General features: G+C 39.1%; 2 protein-coding genes across 7 annotated transcripts; both read left to right on the top strand.

Moving 5' to 3' along the window:
* On the top strand, positions 213-7,307 carry LOC18768813. 6 transcript variants are annotated; one of them, XM_020570573.1, is made up of 7 exons: positions 213-1,125; positions 1,734-1,899; positions 2,009-2,198; positions 2,419-2,974; positions 3,613-4,031; positions 6,005-6,127; positions 6,741-7,307. In XM_020570573.1, exons 1-6 carry the CDS (start codon positions 961-963, stop codon positions 6,114-6,116), a joined length of 1,608 nt encoding a protein of 535 aa, XP_020426162.1. In that variant the 5' UTR covers positions 213-960; the 3' UTR covers positions 6,117-6,127; positions 6,741-7,307. The 6 variants fall into 6 exon arrangements, with proteins under 6 accessions (XP_020426162.1, XP_020426161.1, XP_020426164.1 ...); XM_020570572.1 differs by lacking the exon at positions 6,741-7,307 and having other exon boundaries at positions 214-1,125; positions 6,005-6,386; XM_020570575.1 differs by lacking the exon at positions 6,741-7,307 and having other exon boundaries at positions 1,019-1,349; positions 6,005-6,386.
* Positions 8,099-11,387, top strand: LOC18767540. Its single transcript, XM_020570939.1, has 5 exons — positions 8,099-8,321; positions 8,396-9,125; positions 9,231-10,479; positions 10,711-10,773; positions 11,190-11,387. The coding sequence occupies exons 1-5, from the start codon at positions 8,099-8,101 to the stop codon at positions 11,385-11,387; spliced, it is 2,463 nt and encodes an 820-aa protein (XP_020426528.1).

Consider the following 19,248-nt stretch of genomic DNA (forward strand, 5'->3'; position numbering starts at 1 on the left):
ATAGAACTCACTCACTCTTTTCTTCTCTGACTCTGACTCTCTTCTCTTCTAATTGGTTGTGTATTTTACAACTTAATAGGAAGCCTATTTATAGGCAATTAGAATGGCCTCCCGTGGATGCATAACATTTTCTCCCAACATCATCATTCATCCCAACATCATAATTTCATCTAGGAAAAATCCAGTGAAAAAAACCCTAGTCGAAGAAAAAAGAGTACAACACGCATATGTCATGTGTAATTATTAGACTATTAAATTATGTTTTTTAAAAAAAATCTATGTGGAGGTGAACTTCACTTACCATGTCACCCACTCAATTGGTCCATATATACGAAATTACAAAACATCCATTTCATGTCATCGAAGTTAACAAACTTTTGAATGAAATTAACATCATAAGACAAAGTGGAACGTCAAATCTTGATCAGGGAAAAGATTGCTGTCACCATTTTCCCTGTTCCTCCATGTCCCATGCCTTAACTTAAATAAATTATATATAAAAACTAAAAAATAAAAACTAAAAAGAAAATAAAAACTTCACGGCAGCCTCCCAAGTCACGACTCACCCCTAATCTCAACGGCGGCAACGCCTCTCCTCCTCATTTCCACCACCCTTTTTTCTCTTCCACAATCTCTTAATAAAAATCCACAAATCTTGCACTTTGAATCAAAATCCAGAAATCTTTTGCTTTGAATCCAAACCTAGAAATCTTGCACTTTGATCAAAACCATGAAATCATTTTTGACCCAGAAACTGCAATCCTTCAATAAAACCAAAAAACCCCATCCCAAAATCTGATCCCCACATCAATCTCATGGATTCAACAGCAACAACACCCGCTCATTCTCGATCTGGCCACTGTTCCGGACGAAATCAGCCTCACGCCTTGGCCAACGCTTACAACACAAACCTCAATCATGATCAATGGTTCTTTGTAAGATAGGATTGGCGGCGCAGACATGGATGCTATCTTGTTAGCTGACCTGAATCTTGTGTCAATGATTCGGAAAGAGAGAGAAAAGAGGGACATAGAGAGACAAAAAGAATGGTTGGCCAGTGGTGAGGAGGAGAGGCGGTTCCTGCTCAGGTTGGTACTTGGAATGGGTGGCTGTCAGAGTTTTGGGGTAGGTCGTGACTATGCTGGGTTGTTTTTGTTTTCTTTCTTTTATTTTTTAGTTTGTCTAATGTTGTTTAACTTAACAGTGTTATGCAGGGTTTAAGTTCTGTTCAATTGAGGGACATGTGTCAAGATTTTATAAAGGAGACACAGAGAGAACACCAATTTGGAGATAGTGAATTCGAACTCCCTTGTTAAAGGGGGGAAAATGGGCTATTTTGGTGAGGCAAAGTGAGTTTTGAACGGAATTTTAAGAGGCATTGCTGTAAATAAGTCAAAGTAATTTTATTTTAATTGAGTATTATGTTTTTTTTTTTTTGTTTTGTTTTCGCGAAAGAGAGTATTATGTTTTTAAATTGCCCTAAAAAAAGGTAAAATTCATTTAAAAGTTGTGTGCATAGAGCAAAGAAAAGGTTCAAAATAACCCTTCCAAAGTATGGGCCTTATGGACGAATTCAAACTTGAAAGGCTCTTGGTCCAAAACGGTGTTTATTACAGCCGAAGCCCCTCTTGTACTCGTCTCTTTCTTTTGAACTTTGATGAGACCCACAAAACAAAAACATCCTAAAACCCTTCGCTCCTCTGAGTTCTCTTCTCTCTCCTCTTGTCTTTCAGAGAAAATCAAAGGCTTTAGACAATCAGACAGCGCGACATGCAAATCCTACTTTCCATGGATGTACTTGTAGCCTTGTAGAGATAGGGCATGCCCCGCCACAGAGCATGTTACGAAGAAGCCTCACTTTTTCCTCCTTCAACTCCCACAAGCACCTTAACAAATCTGGTAATTTCTTTTCTCTTAGTTAACAGATATATAAATTTTTTTTTGAAAGAGTACGTGACAATGGTGTGATTAAGATTATTTGTGTTTCTTTCTTTGTGGGTTTTGGCAGTTTTATTGAGTGGGTGGCGTGGAAGGCCATACGCCGGTAACGCTAACGCTGCAGCTGCAGAGGCAGATGCAGAGGCAGAGGCAGAAGCAGAAGCAGTGGCAGAAGCACCAAAACGAAATGTCCGCAGAGTTAAAGGGAAAAGGCTTTCCAAAGCGGAGCGCCAAGCTATGCTTGAACCCTTTGTCAACAAGTAACTATATTATATGAATATTGTAGTGTTTGGTCTTGATTGTTCTTTTGAAATGCTGATCTTGATTGTTTATATGGACATTTGTTGTTTAGAGAGTTTTGTCATGAATTTGAGCTTTGATTAATTTGGTGTAATTGAATAAGCTGTAGAATGTTGCAATTGCATTTTTGGTTTCTATCATTAGGGATTTAAGTGAAGGTACTTTGGTCCTTATTTTCAGGTACAGAGCAATGAATGCTGGGGCATTCCCTACTGTTTCATGTGCTCAGAAAGAACTGGGTGGCTCTTACTATGTGGTAAAGGGCATCCTTCAGGAGTTACAATACAAAGCTAAGATGTCACCCTGGTCTCCCGTAAGTGCGGATATGCCAAAACAAGAAGAAGTTAGAGAAATTGAATCTTTGGCTCAAGTTGAAGAGAATTCAAACAGTCAGGTGTCAGTACATGCCAGCACTGAAACTGATTCTGAGGTGACATATGATGCTGATCTGCCAGGACAAGAGGGTGTTGGTGAAATGGAATCTTTGACTCAATGTGAAGAGAATTCAATCTCTGAGGTGTCCGCAGATGCGGGTGTTCAAAATGATTCTGAAGAGACATATGATACTGATCTTCCGGGACAAGAAGAAGTTGGAGAAATTGAATCTCTGACTGGAGTTGAAGATAATTCAACCTATGGGGTGTCAGCAGATGCCAGTGGCAGGCATTTAGAAGCCAATGAAGAGGCACAGGCTTCCTCCTCAGTTGAGATCTTGTCTGAAGAGGTTATCACTCGAGTAAGTATATGGCATTAATCAAATTTTGGTTTTATTCTTTATATTTCCATTGTTCAGTTATGGTATGATTCCAATAATATCCTATTTGGATTTTTGAAAAAAATGAAATTTGCACATGGCTTGTGTTCAACGAGGTTTAAATGGCATTTGTCTGGAGCCTAATGTGAATCACTTGGCTTGGTTTCTTACCACTCATAATTCAACAACACTATATTATTTGTTTCTTCTTTTAAATTTCAATTTAATGCAAGACTAAGGCTACAGTACTGTAGTAAACGTTTAATAACTTATGCTTATGCATTATAACCTTTGTAGAAGCATACAAAAATGTTGCATCCTGAGTCTTCCGCATGTTCTTGCATGAATTTTATATTAAGCATTATTTTCTTCATCGCATCTGTATTATTGTCCTAATGTATTATGATATCGAATCGACCCTTATCATCACAATTTCTTTGAATTTGAGGTGCATGGCTAGATTCTTCATTAAACCTTGGCTCACTGATTCTTTTAAAATTTTCATGTATGTCGAATGTCATGTTTATACCATAAATAAATTTCTTTTGCTTCTCCGATGCATGGAAGATGTTTCATATTAGTAAACTTATAGTTATATCTTTTTTGTTTTTTTCTTGCAGGGAAGTGATTCTGATCTTGTTGCAACACAAAGTAATTTTCTGAAAGTGGATTCTGTGGAATCTTCTTATAAAGACCCTGATGAACTTAGTAATAGTAAGGAGGAAGCTAAGCAGAATCTTTCTGGTTCTATTTCTAAAGAATGTCAACTGTCAGAAGAAAGATTCGAGGTTGTTTCTTATCCATTTGGCAAATCTGAGAATAGTGAAAGAGCGGAAGCTGAAGCTGACAAACAAGATTTTGTTGCAAAAGAAAAAGATCTGCCAATAGGGGAAGCTAATAGAGCCTCTCTTCCAAGTTTTGGTGATATACAGGATATGAAAAAACAAGAACATGCCTTAGAAGATCTACCAGATTATGATGATTTAAAGTGTAAAAGAGAGAAATATGAAGAGATCCCTCTGCCAGACAAACTTCCCAAGTAAGTTTCTTTTGTACAGTATGTTATTAACTTAGTAATGTCATTATCATTGACATTGCAGTACCTGCTGTTATTCCACAAGCAATGTGATGATGTATGTTTGCCCCTAAGATGTGCTCACATTAAAATCAGACATTTGTTGTATGCTTGCTGCTATAGAGCTAAAACATGGTATTGGACACACTAAGCTGTGGAGGCTGGAACCAGAGACAGAAAGATAAAACATTGGAGATAGGTGCATCATTAGTTTATGGATTTGGCTTCTTTATTAATTGGAACCATAATCAACACAATTTTTTTAGTATTCATCTACTCTAGTCCCCAGTTCCGCCATTCTCAACTTATTTGACCCATTTAACATGCTAGGAAAGACCTTGAAACCATTTGCTCAAACCCTTCCTTTTCAGCTTACTATTCTATAACTTTACTATATTTATAAGCAAATGACTTCGCACTTTGTTTAAGTTTCAGCAGTCAATGAGTGCACAATAGTAAAATGTCCAATTCAAAGATGAGTGGTTAAAATTGTAAGTACAAAGTTGAATGTGCCTGCTTGATCCTACACAACTAAACAGAACTGGGCCATCCTGGGTTCTCATACCGTGATTAGCTTAGATTGTCATGCATATGGTAATAGTTGAAGTGCTACGATCAACTATTCTTCTGAACTCAGCATGCTTCTCATTCATGTTCAATTAACGTGTGAAGAAAATAACTGAAATTGACTGTCTACAATCTGAGCTCAAAGATCACGCCTGAACTATTCTTCTGAACTGACTACTGTGCGCTGCTCATTCATGTGCAATTAATGTGTGAAATGGAATTTATTCTTGTGGGTCTGTGTTTCTGAGTTATGACCCCAGATTACCTTTTAACATCTTCTCTATTGATACTACTAGTGGGGGTCACTGTTCTCTTTTCTTTTTTTTTTACCTTGTGGCCCTCTTTTTCTCCTTTTGCTCATACATGTGTCTACCGGAAGTTACTGTTTTTTTTAAAACGAAAAGATGAAATTTTTATTTCACAAGAGAAACTGTAGAGTAACATGGGCAAGCAATCCACCAAGAATGTACAGAATAATATGATTTGGTTTCTTGTTTGTTTATCCAAGATAAAGGTGAATGGCTTGATATTAAGATATCAAGCAAATTGATTTGCAGTTGCACACTCTCTCTCTCTGCCTCTCTGCCTCTCTGTCTGTCTCTCTCTGTCTGTCTCTGTCTCTGTCTCTGGCTCTCTGTCTCTCTGTCTCTCTGTCTCTCTGTCTCTCTCTCTCTCTCTCTCTCTCTCTCTCTCTCTCTCTCTCAGTTTGAAAGGTGGTGTGAATAGCTTGATGTCAGGATCCCAGACAAATTAATTTGGAATGGTGTTATCTTTGTATCTTTTGAAGATATATGTCACAGTTAGGAACTGTGCTGTTTGGCATCTACTTGGGTGGTTTGGTGGGAGAAGAACAAAAGGTTCTCTGAAGTTAGAGAAGAGGAGTTGGCATGACAGGATTGTATCTTCTGAATATGATTCTTCTGGATTGGTCTTCATTTTTGGATTAGGTGGGTCTATTTGAATGAGTTCTAGTTTGGTCTCTGAGGCTCTGGCTGTATGCCGTTCACTCCTCCAGGCCGCAGTTAAGTTTAGTAACTCAAATCTTACTTTGGTATCTTACCTCTTCTACTCTGGCTGGTGTATGTTAATGAACCACTCAACCACCAGCCCTGGATTGTGGGTGAGTCAATAGTTAGCAAACCAATCAACCTAGTTATTGCCTTGTCACATTTGTTTGCCATGGCGAAGGGTCATTATACAAGAATCATATGTAGTTCCCATCTGAAATATGTCTAATCTACTTAGCTTTATGTTCTATGGGCATGTCTTGAATTCTTTTATTTCACCTAAAAGTATCCCATCATTTCTTTAATTTTTGGAACCATATATTCTTCTGCGTAAGATGTTATACACAATTTTTCATTTTGCAGAGACCTTCCTGGTAGGCAGGCTGATGATGCAGAGCCTTCAAGTAAATCAACTCTATGGGGGAATATGAAGTCATTTGCGAATGGCATTATCAGTATCTTCAGAAAACTGTAATCTTTGTCTCGGTAACGATGAAACTTTTAGTATGTTAATGTTTTGTCAGGGTGGTGATGGCATATAAGGTCAATACATCTAGCTTGTACATACTGCTGAAATTTGAATAGTTGCACAATCAAGTTTATGGTTCACATGAGGTTGGGGTGTTTGAGGAGGCTTTTTGTTTATTATCTTTCGTATCTGAGAATTTTTATTCTCTCCCGGAATTACTGTTCAAGAAAGAAATATTAGATGTTCTGAGGCAATAAAAGGAAGTTTATAGTAACAGGAGCTGGTTACACACTTTGAATGTAATTATTTTTTCCCAGGTCACATGCCACTGATGAATTGTTTCCTGTACCTTCTAGGGTCAGGATCCTGGGACATGGGTTTTTTCTTTTACAAATTTATAACCATACACATTTAGGTCACTACTACCATAAAGAAACTCAAAACCATTTAATTTCTATAAACTAACCAAAAATTGGCCAATTGGCAAGTTTATTAGTTTACTTAGTATCTAAAATACCTGTATTACCCTTGCTTTAGGTGAGATTTTTTTGGATTTCTACTAATTTGGATTCAAAATTTTTTTTTTTTTTAAATTCTTATTTTGATATTTAAATTTGTGGTCTGCCATAGTGAACTTTGGAGCCCCCTATCAGCGGCTGTGTTTCTCCGATGAAGGTGTCAACTAGAAAGTTGTTCCAGCAACAGATGAATGTATCGGCCTAAAAACGGGTCAAAAGCTGACTGGTCGTGCTGCTATAATTGCGCAACCGCTGGCTTTTACAGCCAAAATTGGATGGGAACATCGGCTTTTTTGGTTGGGTCTTTTGAGGAGATGATAGTGGAGGGTATGACGAGCAACTTTTGTGAAGGACTCGTGGCCAAAATATGAATGGACGGTGCCGAAAAGTGGCTGGAAAAACAAGGGGCTGTGCAGCCCTGTTTTTCACGTCTGATATTTAAACTCTTTTTTTGTTTTTTTTTTTTTGAAAACCCTAGAACTTTAAACCAACTTAACTTCCTCGTTTGAACTTCGAATTACATGCCGTTTGCGCCTATGTGCTCATGGAGATGAGCTCAATGTCCTGATATAAATAAAATTTCCGAAATTAGTGCCAAACAAAAATAGCTTGAAATTCTTGGACAAAAATGTTAATGTACGCTAAAATTTCGTAATTAATAAGAAGAGATTTTTCGCAACAATGGTCCCTCAACTATACTCATAGTTGCATTTGGGTCACTGAACTCAATTATTAGTTGCAGAGGTCACTCAATTGTGTGTTTCGTTGCACCAGCAGTCCTTCCGTCAAGTCCGTTATTTTTTTCCCTTTAAAATGATGACGTGGCAAGCATCTTTGAGAATCTCATAGATTCGTGAGGGAAAAATCTTACTTTTCAGTTAATTAAAACGAATCTTTTGCTTTTGAAGAGAACGACAGTTGCATAGAAATGGCAGTCTAAGCAAAAGGGGAAAATCGCGTCTAGGGTTTTCAAATCGAGAGGTATTTGATTTCGATTTTTGGGGGATTTTGGAACATTATTTCAGCATTATGCGTTAATGGACTAAGTAGCGAAATATTTTGAGTTAAAAAAGCAATAAAGTACAGATATAGGATTTTAGTTTCGTGGAAATCACAGAGAAAAGTGTCGGGTCTACTGTGTGTGGAGGCTTCTTCAAATGGAGACAATTTTTCGGTGGTCTGGAGAACCCCCCAAGTATGGTAAGTTACTATAACCTAAATATTCCTTCTGCATTTTATATTGCAATATATTATGTTTGCAAATGTGTGGCCCTGTTGTTGACAATGAAGTTTTGGCTTTAAGGTTGAAAAAAATGTAGTTGGAGTCTTTATTATTGTCTGTGGTCCCATTTCTGTCGGTTTGTCATGGAAGTGATTTCACACTTGCACATGCCTGCACTTACATTGTCTTCATTGTTTACTTTGTCCTCATTGTCATTGAAATTGTTTGTAAGCATACCTTTGTGTAATATGGTAGATAAAGAAGAGCTGTGTACTCTTGAACTCCACCACTTTGGTATGTTGGAGAATGGCATGTATAAGGGAGGCAAAGTATGCTATGTTGACAACTGTATTCATGACTATCTGTCATTATTGGATTTAAAGAAAATTGGAATAGATCTTGGATACAAAGTTGATATAACACAAAGGGTTACAAGCTTAAAAGTTTACCATAAGGGGCCTGCAAAAAGTGGTCAGCATGTTGTGAATGAGGTTGTAAATGATAGTTGTATTCTAGGGTTGGTTGGGAGCATTTCATCATATCAGGTATTGGTGTGTTGTATTACCATGATCCTACTCATAACAACGAGCTAGAGAGTGAAGATAAAAGGCAACAACAGCAAAGTGAAGATATTGGCAATGAAGATGAATATGAGGAGGAAGAGGAGGAAGAGGAGGAAAAAGAGGATGTTATTGTTGATAGTGATTATGAATTAAGTGAAGAAGAAGAAAATGGTAATAAAGGGGCTGCATCAAGAGCACAACCAAGGAATGATGCACCAACTGTTGAATATGCACAATGTTTTGAAGAGATGAATGAAATGCCTACTAATGAAGCTACAAGGGAGATATCAGATGATGATGAAGATAGTGATCGACTTCCTTCTGATGGTGATGGCTCTGGTGATGAGGAAGATGGTCAAAAAAAGACAAGCAAGAGGAAATGGAAGAAGACAAATTTTAAACAGTTTAGGAAAGAAATTGATTTGAGAAATCTAGAGTTTAGAATTGGAATGCAATTTGCCAATAAGGATGAACTCAAGAAAGCTATTAGGGAGTATGCAATTGTGCAAGGGAGGAATGTTAAATTGCTGAAGAATGATAATAAAAGGATTCAAGCAAAGTGTGCAGGTCACACGAAATGCCCTTTTATTCTGTTTGCTTGCAAGATAGACAGAGATGAGCAGACATTTGCCATAAAGACTCTGTCCTTGGAGCATAAGTGTACTAGAGTGGACAAACTGAAATATACTAATTCAAAGTGGCTGTCCAAAAGGTTAGCTGACAAGATTAGGAAAAATCCTCAGTGGGATGTAGGGGCATTCAAGGCTGAGGTTTTAGAAAAGTACCATATGAATGTTTCAAAGCATTAGATTTATAGAGCAAAGAACTTGTCCAAGGTGATCATTGAAGGCAGCTATGTGGAGCAATATGCGAGGCTATGGGACTATGCAGAAGAATTGAAGAAGGCTAACAAGGGCAGCACTGTGATTATAAAGAATAAGATGAAGGGTAATGTACCTGTGTTTGAAAGAATTTATGTATGTTTAGAAGCTTGTAAGAGGGGATTTTTGGCAGGATGTAGACCTCTCATTGGTATAGATGGCTGCCATTTAAAGGGACCTTACCCAGGGCAAGTTTTAACAGCTGTTGGTGTTGATGGGAAAAATGGAATGTACCCAGTTGCTTATGCTGTTGTAGAGGTGGAATCAAAAAGTAGTTGGATTTGGTTCCTTGAACTTTTGATTGAAGACTTAAAACTTGAGAATAGGAAAGCTTGGGTGTTTATGAGTGACAAGAAAAAAGGTCCAATACTTGCAATTGAGACATTGCTTCCAACAGCTGAGCACATAATGTGTGTTAAGCATCTCTACAGCAACTTCAGGACAGAGCATGCTGGCCTTGCGTTGAAAAACATTCTCTGGGCTGCGGCAAGAGCAACTACCATTCCCTGGTATGAAGTAGAAATGGACAAGATGAAAGAGCAAGATGAAGAGGTATGGAAGTGGGTTAAGAAAAGACCAGCCAAAAATTGGAGTAGATCTCATTTTGAGCCACATTCTAAGTGTGATATGTTGTTGAACAACCTCTGTGAATCCTTTAACTCTTGCATTTTAGATTCAAGAGACAAGTCTATCTTAATATGTCTAGAAAGGATCAGAGTTTATATGATGTTAAGGATGGCTAATAGAAGGATTGCTGGTATGGTTTGGAGACATCCAGTTGGGCCTAGGATTGTCAAGATCATTGAGAAGAACAAGTTGGGAGCTAGTCAATGCATTCCTAGATTAGGAGGTGAGAGCAAATACCAAGTGAGCCATATGTATGGGGGAGAGTATGTAGTGGATCTAAAAGCCAAGACTTGCTCTTGTAGAAGATGGGATTTGTGTGGGATCCCATGTTCTCATGCTATTTCTTGTATCTTTCAAAAGAAGGCAAATGTGTTTGACTATGCACATGACTGCTATAAGAAAGAAGCCTACCTGAGTTCATATGAACCTATGGTACACCCAATACCATCCATGGACCAGTGGCAGAGAACTAATTGGCCTCCAATTAAACCTCCTCCATATAAGAAGCAGCCTGGAAGACCTAAGAAATCAAGGAACAAAGAACCAGCTGATGTTGAAGTACTTGCTCCAGTTCCTCCAAACACTTTGCCCCCATTTTACAATCCACCACCTACTAAGTTAAGAAGGATTTATGTCAAGATAAGATGCTCTATTTGTGGCCAGAAGGGACATAATAAGACACGACATGCCAACCAAGGAACATCACAGATATTTGGGTTATATTTTCTGTAGTTTAATTTACTTTTGTTATTATTTACTTAAATTAGTTTTTTGTTTTTGTTATTGTAGGCTGTTCCTAATCAGCCCAACCAAGGAGCAGTTGATTCTTCTACAGTCCAAGGGGCAGCTCAGGTATTTGGGTAATGCATTCTGTAGTTTAATTTACTTTTGTTGTTGACAACTTTAATTAGTTTTTTGTTTTTGTTATTGTAGGCCGTTCCTAATCAACCCAACCAAGGAACAGTTGCCTCTTCTACAGTTGAAGGGGCAGCTTAGGTATTTTAGTTAAAAGCTCTTTAGTTTAATTCTTTTTTGGTCTTTAGGCCCAACCAGTTCATATGACCTTTTTTTGTTGTTGTTATTGTTTAGTTTATATCATGTTTATTTTTGTTTTTTAGGCCCAACCCAACTAGAGGCAGAGGGAGAGGTAGAGGAACTACTACATGAAGAGGGAGAGGAAATGGGAGAGGAGAAATGCCAACTGGAAGAGGAAATGTAAGTGACAACTCTTTACTTTAGTTAGTTAATATGGTTCCATTTTATTTTAGGTTGGAAATGGGACAACAGAAATGCCAAAAAATTTCTCATCATCACAACCACTCCCATCATCATCACAGCCAGTCTCTTACACTGGAGCTACATCATCATCATCATCACAACCACCCAAGTCTCCTGCCAAGAGAGTGAAGTCTCCTGCCAAGAGATTCAAGTCTATTGCCAAGAAGCTTAAACCATGGATGTTTTGAAGGCTAATTAGGAGGATGTCTATTGGATGTCTTTTTTGAAGTAGTTAGATATGTTCCATTGAATGGTTTATTGGATGTGTTTTTTGAGTCTCTGCGCTGGAACTTACTATGATACCAAGCTGACAGGACCCGCCCCGAAATTTTTCCAAAACCGGGGCGAATCCCGTCTTTGTTCCGACATCACCCCGATGCCGGGCCCACTTACTAGAAACCGAGACTCTCTACCAAAATTTTGGCAGAGTCTCCCCTGCAAATTGAACAAACCCAACAAAGTTCAACCTGCATAAAAATACAGAATAATCCCAACCAGCAGCATGCTTTGAAGCGAATAAACAGTTTACAACAAAATGGCCTCCGGCCTCACAATTCAAACCCTAACAAGGGCGATAACAGAGCATGTCTAAGAACTTCAATTTCAACAAAATAGAGTACAAAGGAAATAACATGAAGAAAGAGTCCTACGATGACTTAAGGCTCGGAAGCGCATGATCCGGCTCTGCTGCGGGGCTCAGTCAACTACTGGCTGGGGGGCGCAAAACAGAAAATTGTGAGTGGACAAAAATAAATTCAGTTCAGTGTAAACCAACGTAATATAACCCCACCGTTTAGAAAACCATGCAAGAAATATCATGCATCTCAAAACCGTCATACTTGAGTATATATATATATATATATATCAAAACAAATCCATACCAGATGCCAAGTCCAAAATCCATAAAGAACGCTTTACAAAACCCACCATCCAAAAACTTATAAATCCCACAACCAAACTCTCGAAAGTGTACCCATTGGCACGACCGGCAAGGAAGTATCCACACCGAGAAACAAGAATGAATGAATAGATATAAAAATATATAATATAAGAGATATATATATATAATATAAATATAACCATCACCTAGTTGTACCGGGGAAACAATCCAACCGGGGGATTGTTTGACTAGTCACCCTGGCAGAGTCCTCGTGATGAGTCCTCAATCCACCATGTGACTAGGGAACGAGCCGTCCAACTGGGGGACCAACTCTCAGCCAGAACGTACCGTCGATAACCTCAAAACTCGTACGTCTGTGAACAGTCCTACGCCCGCAGACTACCCAATTAAGGGTCTACAGCAACATCCCGTCAAGGATGCCCCGGGTCCCGACAATTCCAAGTATCTCAAGTCTCCGTATCCAAGTTCCACATCCGAGGAGGTACATAGGGTAGTGCTTACCGCACACCAAACTGACATTCTATACTCACCACTTTCCACAATCTCATCTCAACAACCCAAGTACCTCACACATAGCCAAATATATATAGAAATCCCCAAAATCCATATATTCATACTCAAGATACTCAAATACGTCAAAACCCAAAATATATTTTCAATGCCTCATAAAAATATCACTTTCAACAATTTCATAAATAATATATATCCAAAATACCATTTAAAACATCATGCCTAATATTTCCCAAAATCCATATAAAATATACTTTCAATACCCAACTATGCCAAAGCCACAATATTTTACCAAAGCGCTATAAAAACATCAAGTTCAACTCATGAATATAATATATTCAATAAATCATTAAAAACATTATGCATAAATCTTTCATCAATAAAACCATGCATAGATTTGAAAACAAAGTCCACTCACAAGTAGTCCCACGCTGCTTGACCCTGAGAGGGTCCCGCCTGCTGTGTATGCGTAGTCGGAGTACCTAATTCAGAATACGTATACGAGATTAATACGAAATGTTTGGAACGAGTACTTTAAATTAAATATCCTAATTTCCCAGATTTCTAGTAAGTATACTAGGAACGAGATGTTCTAAGGTCCAACTACCCGATTTGGACGATGGAATAGCTTCGGGAGACACTCGGTCAACCGGCGGTCAAACTTCCCAATTCGGGTCAACCGGGCCCACGGGACCCACGACCTCCGTTTTACAATCCGAAAGTTCCTAAAGGTTTCACAAGGTCTAAAATACCCGTCTCGCAAGTTTAGTCCAAAACGGACGGTTAGATCGCTTACGATCGCACAATCGGACGGTTATTATAAAACGCAAACTTTAAGTTATTGAATCGGAACATCCGGGGTTCCAATTCACGATCCGTGAATTCCTATACGATCCTAGGAATACCTAGAACAACATATTTTAATTCGGAAAGGATCTAACGGTCGGAACCTATCGAACCCGGATAACGCACAATATGCGAAAATCCGTTCGATAGTCAAACGATGTCCGAATTGAGATCCGCGAATTCCTATGCGCTCGTGACAACCTAAGGATCTCATCGGGTTAATTTACAGCCTCACCAGCCTCACCCACTCGCCGCCACAAGCGCCGGCAGCGCGTGGGTGTTTAGAGTAATTCCGGCGACGAAAAAACTCCACATCCGAGCTCACCCTTCCTACCCTAGCTTCTACTCGAGGTCAGGATCACTTCATTCAACTACGGAAAGGCCCAATTCGGGTGGCAACTGGCCGGAATTTCATTTTGAAATTCGGCCAAAACCTAGATTTTCAATTCGATTTCCTAGACAACGAATCGATCCCAACCTATACAACCATCAGCTAGAACTCGGAAAATAGGTGAGAAACCATACCTCACTCACTAGAAATGGTGGCCAGAGCAGGGAGATCGAGCGGCTGGAAGTTTCTTTCAAGCCGGTGCGATTCCAAGCATTTTCCGACGAAATCCGGTGGTTCCAGGGACGGTGCTGGCAGGAGAGGAAGAGCGAGCGACAGCGGTTCGATTGGGACCGGTCTCGAGGCCAGCCGTGGCCCGTGGCAGCCGTGGCGACGGTGGAACCGTCGCTGCTGGGTTTTCGGGGAGAGAGAGAGCGTCGGGGGAGAGAGAGAGAAGTCAGATATTTTAAACCCAAACTTTGAAATATTTACGATTTTGCCATTGTCGATGTTTTGCCCGTAACTTCTTCGTTACAACTCCGATTCAAGCCTACCGCGTGTCTACGAATTCGTCTCAGTACCACCTACCCAAAAATATCAATCACTGCCCCAAATACTTTCCGGGCAAGAAAATGACCAATTTACCCCTACCCTAAGGGTAAATTCATAAATTCACTTAAATAATTTAAAATAGGAATTAAATTTGGAGTCGGGGTGTTACAATCATTGTTTTGTATTTGGTACATTTTGGAACCTGAACTGGGAAACTGCTTCATCTATCTTTATGCTTTAGTTTCACTTGGAACCTGATTTGGTACATTTTGGAAGCTGTAACTGGATGTTATATATGTTGATTTGGTACATTTTGAAACTGGGTGTTATATATGTTGATTTGGTACATTTTGGAACTTGTACATTTGGTACATGCCCTCTCATCAACAAAATGGAAACAAAATGAATACACTAACACCAATATGTCCACCAAACTCGAACTCAAATTTCATTGCAAAATGAACGACATATCGGTTACATTTCGACCTAATTGATCATAAGCTTTTCATAGTTTACTTCCGGAAATGTCAACCAATTGCCTAAGACACAGACTTTTCTTTTCCAACAGTCTTTTCTGCTTGCCTAGTTCTCCAACTTCGTACTCCAATTCCTTCTTTTCTTTCTCCACCATTTTCAGCTTATCTTCCACTTCGTTCTTCTGTTTTTCTATTAACTTTAGGTCCTCTTCCATTGCTCTCATTCTTCTCAGCAACCCAGAATTTAGTTATTTTCCTTTTGCACAGGTCGGTGCATCCAGCCACTCCCAATGATGCCCATTTCCTCTGTTTCTCTGCAAAGTACGTTTCATAACATCAAAGCTAAACCCATCAAGCAACAAAATAAAATTTCACAGATGAACTTACCCGACTCATCTCACAAGCCTCAAATCTTCTCCCAGGATTTAAATCAGTCCATGAAGTCCAGGTTTTGATATATCCACCGCACCTGCATAGCTTCCTTGTACTAGGGCTCGGATTTGTTGATGAAGAAGAAATCTGCGACATTTTTTGCGCATATATTGTGCGGGCTTCCCAGATTTCCTTCGAATTTCTAAAATTTCAGCACATCTACTGTTTTTATGTGGCTTTCTTCGAATAAAAATGGGAATTGGGGATTTATTTGGCGCCAAATTTGACATTTTTGGGAGGGAAGTTGCTGTAGATGGGAGGTTGGACATGCTAGACTTCAAAAGAAAAATTTGCCCATGAAATTGACACCACGTTAGCCAGACTTGACGAAAGGACTACTTGTGCAACGAAACACACAATTGAGTAACCTCTACAACTAATAATTGAGTTCAGTGACCCAAATATAATTACGGGTATAGTTGAGAGACCATTGTTGCGAAAAAGCCTAATAAGAAGATTTGTGATGGGTTGTTACAATATGAAGCATTGCATAATGTATGTTCGTGTTTCGCATAATAAGTTAATGTGTGTTCGTGTTTCGCATAATAAGTTAATGTTGTAATAAGTATTGCCTAATTTGTAGTATCTTAATTGTGTATTAATAGTCATAAAAAAGTGTATTAATAGTCGTAGAATGTGTATTAATAGTAGTAGAATGCGTATTAATAGTAGTAGAACGTGTGTATTAATTTTATAAAAAAAAAAAAATATTAACACATATATAGTGTGTATTGACTGTAATACAATGTATTAACAATCGTAAAATGTGCATTAACAATCAGCTTGGGTTTCGTGATTGGTCTGTGTATTAACAGTCGTAGAAGGTATATTAACAACCATAATGACTCCTTGGGTTGTGTGATTGCTTTGCTTTTGCATTATTAATTTCTTTTGTTTTTTGTTTGGAAATGTTTTTTAAAATGTGGGATGGGCTTGTTTTTAGTGTTTTGGATTTTTTTTGGTGAAGTTTTGGAGTTGGACTTGTCTTAAGAAAACTAATGGTAATTTTGTAATTTATAAGAACTTTGAAGCCTCTTTGTTATGTTGCAAATGGGCTTTGGATGTGTTTTTAAAGTCCATTTCATGTAGGTTTTATTTTTATTTATTTATTTATTTTCAATAAATATAATTTGGGCCTATATATTGGGTTTAATAGTGAAGCTCCCATTTTCTTTTTTAACAAAGCCCTTAGATCTACTTACATCTAACGGTCTGAATTGTCAATGATGCACACTAACATCTTGTTAAGGTTTTTCTTACTCTATGATGTTTATTATGCTAGGCAATGGTACTAAATCTGGATCAATTGGTTGGATTATTGGATGGAAGGACCATGTTTTCATGGGGCTTCATTTCATTTGCAAGTTTCCTCTTATGGATATATGCTATGACAAGAACTTGCTTTAGTTGAATCAATTGTACCTTGAATATTTGTGAACCTAAATTACAAAATCTGGAAATCCCAAACATGCCCTTTGGGCTGAAGAACGCTAGAGTAACGTACTAGAGGCTCGTGAACAAGATTTTCAAATAGCAGATTGGCAAGACTATGGATGTCTACATAGATGACATGCTAGTCAAAGCTCCCGACAAGCTGATCACATCAAGAATCTTGCCGAAGCATTTAGCCTGTTCCAAAAATACCACATGAAGTTGAACCTCAGCAAGTGCACATTTGGAGTCTCATTTGGCCAATTTTGGGATATTTGGTCACCCAAAGAGGCATCGAAGCACATTATAATCAAATCAAGGCCATCCTCAACATGAAGTCGGCTGCCACAACTAAGGAGATACAAAGTCTAACGAGCAGAGCAGCAGTTCCCAACCTATTCGTTTTGAGATCCACTAACAAGTGCAGGCCATTCTTCAAAGCCTTGAAAAAAAATTACAAAGAGAGAACTTGGATGAAGAGTGCAAAGTAGCTTTCCAAAACTTCAAGACCTACCTCACTTCACCTCCCCTGTTCTCAAAACCCGCACCAGGCGTAGATCTGTTCATCTACCTGGCCGTGTCCAACTCAGTAGTAAGTTCAACTCTCATTCGAGAAGAGCTAGGGGCACAACATCCGGTATTCTACATGTCAAAAGCCCTAATCGATGTAGAGACTAGCTATCTGAAAATGGAGAGGCTCATTTTATCACTTGTAGTTCCCTTAAGAAAATTAAGACCCTACTACCAAGCTCACTGAATAATCGTCATGACAGAGTTTCCTTTGAGATCGATTCTTCACAGCCTCGACGCTTCTCAGCGACTCATGAAATGGGCTATCGAACTCAATTAGTACGTCCTCCTCTACCGGCTGAAGGCTGCTATAAAAGCCTAAAGACATGTGGTAGTTGCAAGTAAATGGAGCATTAAATCACAAGAGAGCTGGAGCATGCGTCGTCATAATCACCCTAGATGGAACCTTGTTGGAACAAGCTATCACACTGGGCTTTCCAGCTTCAAACAATGAAGCAGAATACGAGGCATTGCTCGTTGGACTGTGCTTAGCAAAAGAACTATAAATGAAGAAGTTGGCCATCTACTCAGACTCCCAGCTGATCACAAATGAAGATTCAGACGAGTACATGGCAAAGCACCCGAGAATGATCCAGTATCTTGACCAAGTCCAAATACTGTTGAAGGAATTCCCCACTTTCACTATCCAACAAGTTTATCAAGCAGAGAACACTAATGCAGATGCATTGGTAAACTTAGGATTAACGCTAGACACCCAGCTCAGATGCTATATTCGGGTTGAGCACCATGAGTAGCCAAGCATCGAAGAGATAGAACAAGTAAACTCAATGCAGATTGATGAGGACCCCATCTAGCAAGACCCCATTATCGACTACTTGAAAAATGGAAATCTACCAAAGGATAAATCTGAAGCTAGGAGGGTCTAGTAGAAAGCCACGAGATACTACATTCAAGACAACAAGCTCATTCATAGATCGTACTCCGACCCTCATCTTATATGTATAAAGTATCCTCAAACACTTGAGGTACTTTACAAAATCCATAATGGCGAGTGCGAAAACCACTTTAGAGTCAGGACACTCGCTTGGAAGGCTCTTAGCATAGGCTACTTATGGCCTACCATGCACCAAGACTCCACGAAGTATGTTAAAAGATGTGATCGATGCCAACGATACAAGCTAGTTCCTAGCGTGCCTACAGAGGTGTATCATTCGCAGAACAGTTCGTGGCCATTCATGTAATAGGCCATTGACTTAGTAGGTCCCATGCCTCCTGCACCTGTCAAAAAAATCATGATGATCGTCGCTACCGACTACTTTACTAAATAGATCGAGGCCAAAGCTCTATCCTTTACCAAGGAAGCCGAAATGGAACGATTTGTCTAGAAGAACATTATCTATCAGTTTGGCTGCCTACAGTCGATGGTTACCAACAATAGGTCACAATTCATTAGCAAGCAGATCACTGCCTTCTTTGCAAAGTACAGTATTCATCAATACTTGTCTACTTTGAGATATTCTTAAGGCAATGGCCAAGTTGAGGTATCCAACAAGATTGTATTAGATTGCCTGAAGAATAGACTAAAAGGCGCCGAAGGAAAGTGGGTGGATGAGCTCCCTTAAGTAATTTGGGCTTAACCACCAAAAAAAGATCAACCGGCGAAACCCTATTTTCCTTAGCCTACTGAACTGAGGCAATCATTCTTCCACACATCACTGTCCCCTTCATGAGTATTGAGGTCGGTAGTATTGGTCAGAACTCCGAACAAATGAAGGTCAACCTCGACTTACTTGAGGGAGAACACGAGATAGCCATTGTTCGAGTTTCCTTTTACCAGTAGCAGTTAAAGTCTTACTACAACAAGAGGGCTAAGGTCTGGGGGCAAAGGAAGCTACACACTTAACACTTTAGAAGGGAAGGAGATTCCAAGACAATGAAATGCATGTCACCTCCAAAGATATTACCCATGAAGCTTCCTCTTACCGACTCAGTTCCTAGCATGCAACTGAGCCCTACCCACGTCTGAAGAAGAAAAGCAACTA

This window comes from Prunus persica, chromosome G8 (genome assembly GCF_000346465.2).
Source record: "Prunus persica cultivar Lovell chromosome G8, Prunus_persica_NCBIv2, whole genome shotgun sequence".
In the NCBI taxonomy this organism is placed as follows: Eukaryota; Viridiplantae; Streptophyta; class Magnoliopsida; order Rosales; family Rosaceae; genus Prunus; species Prunus persica.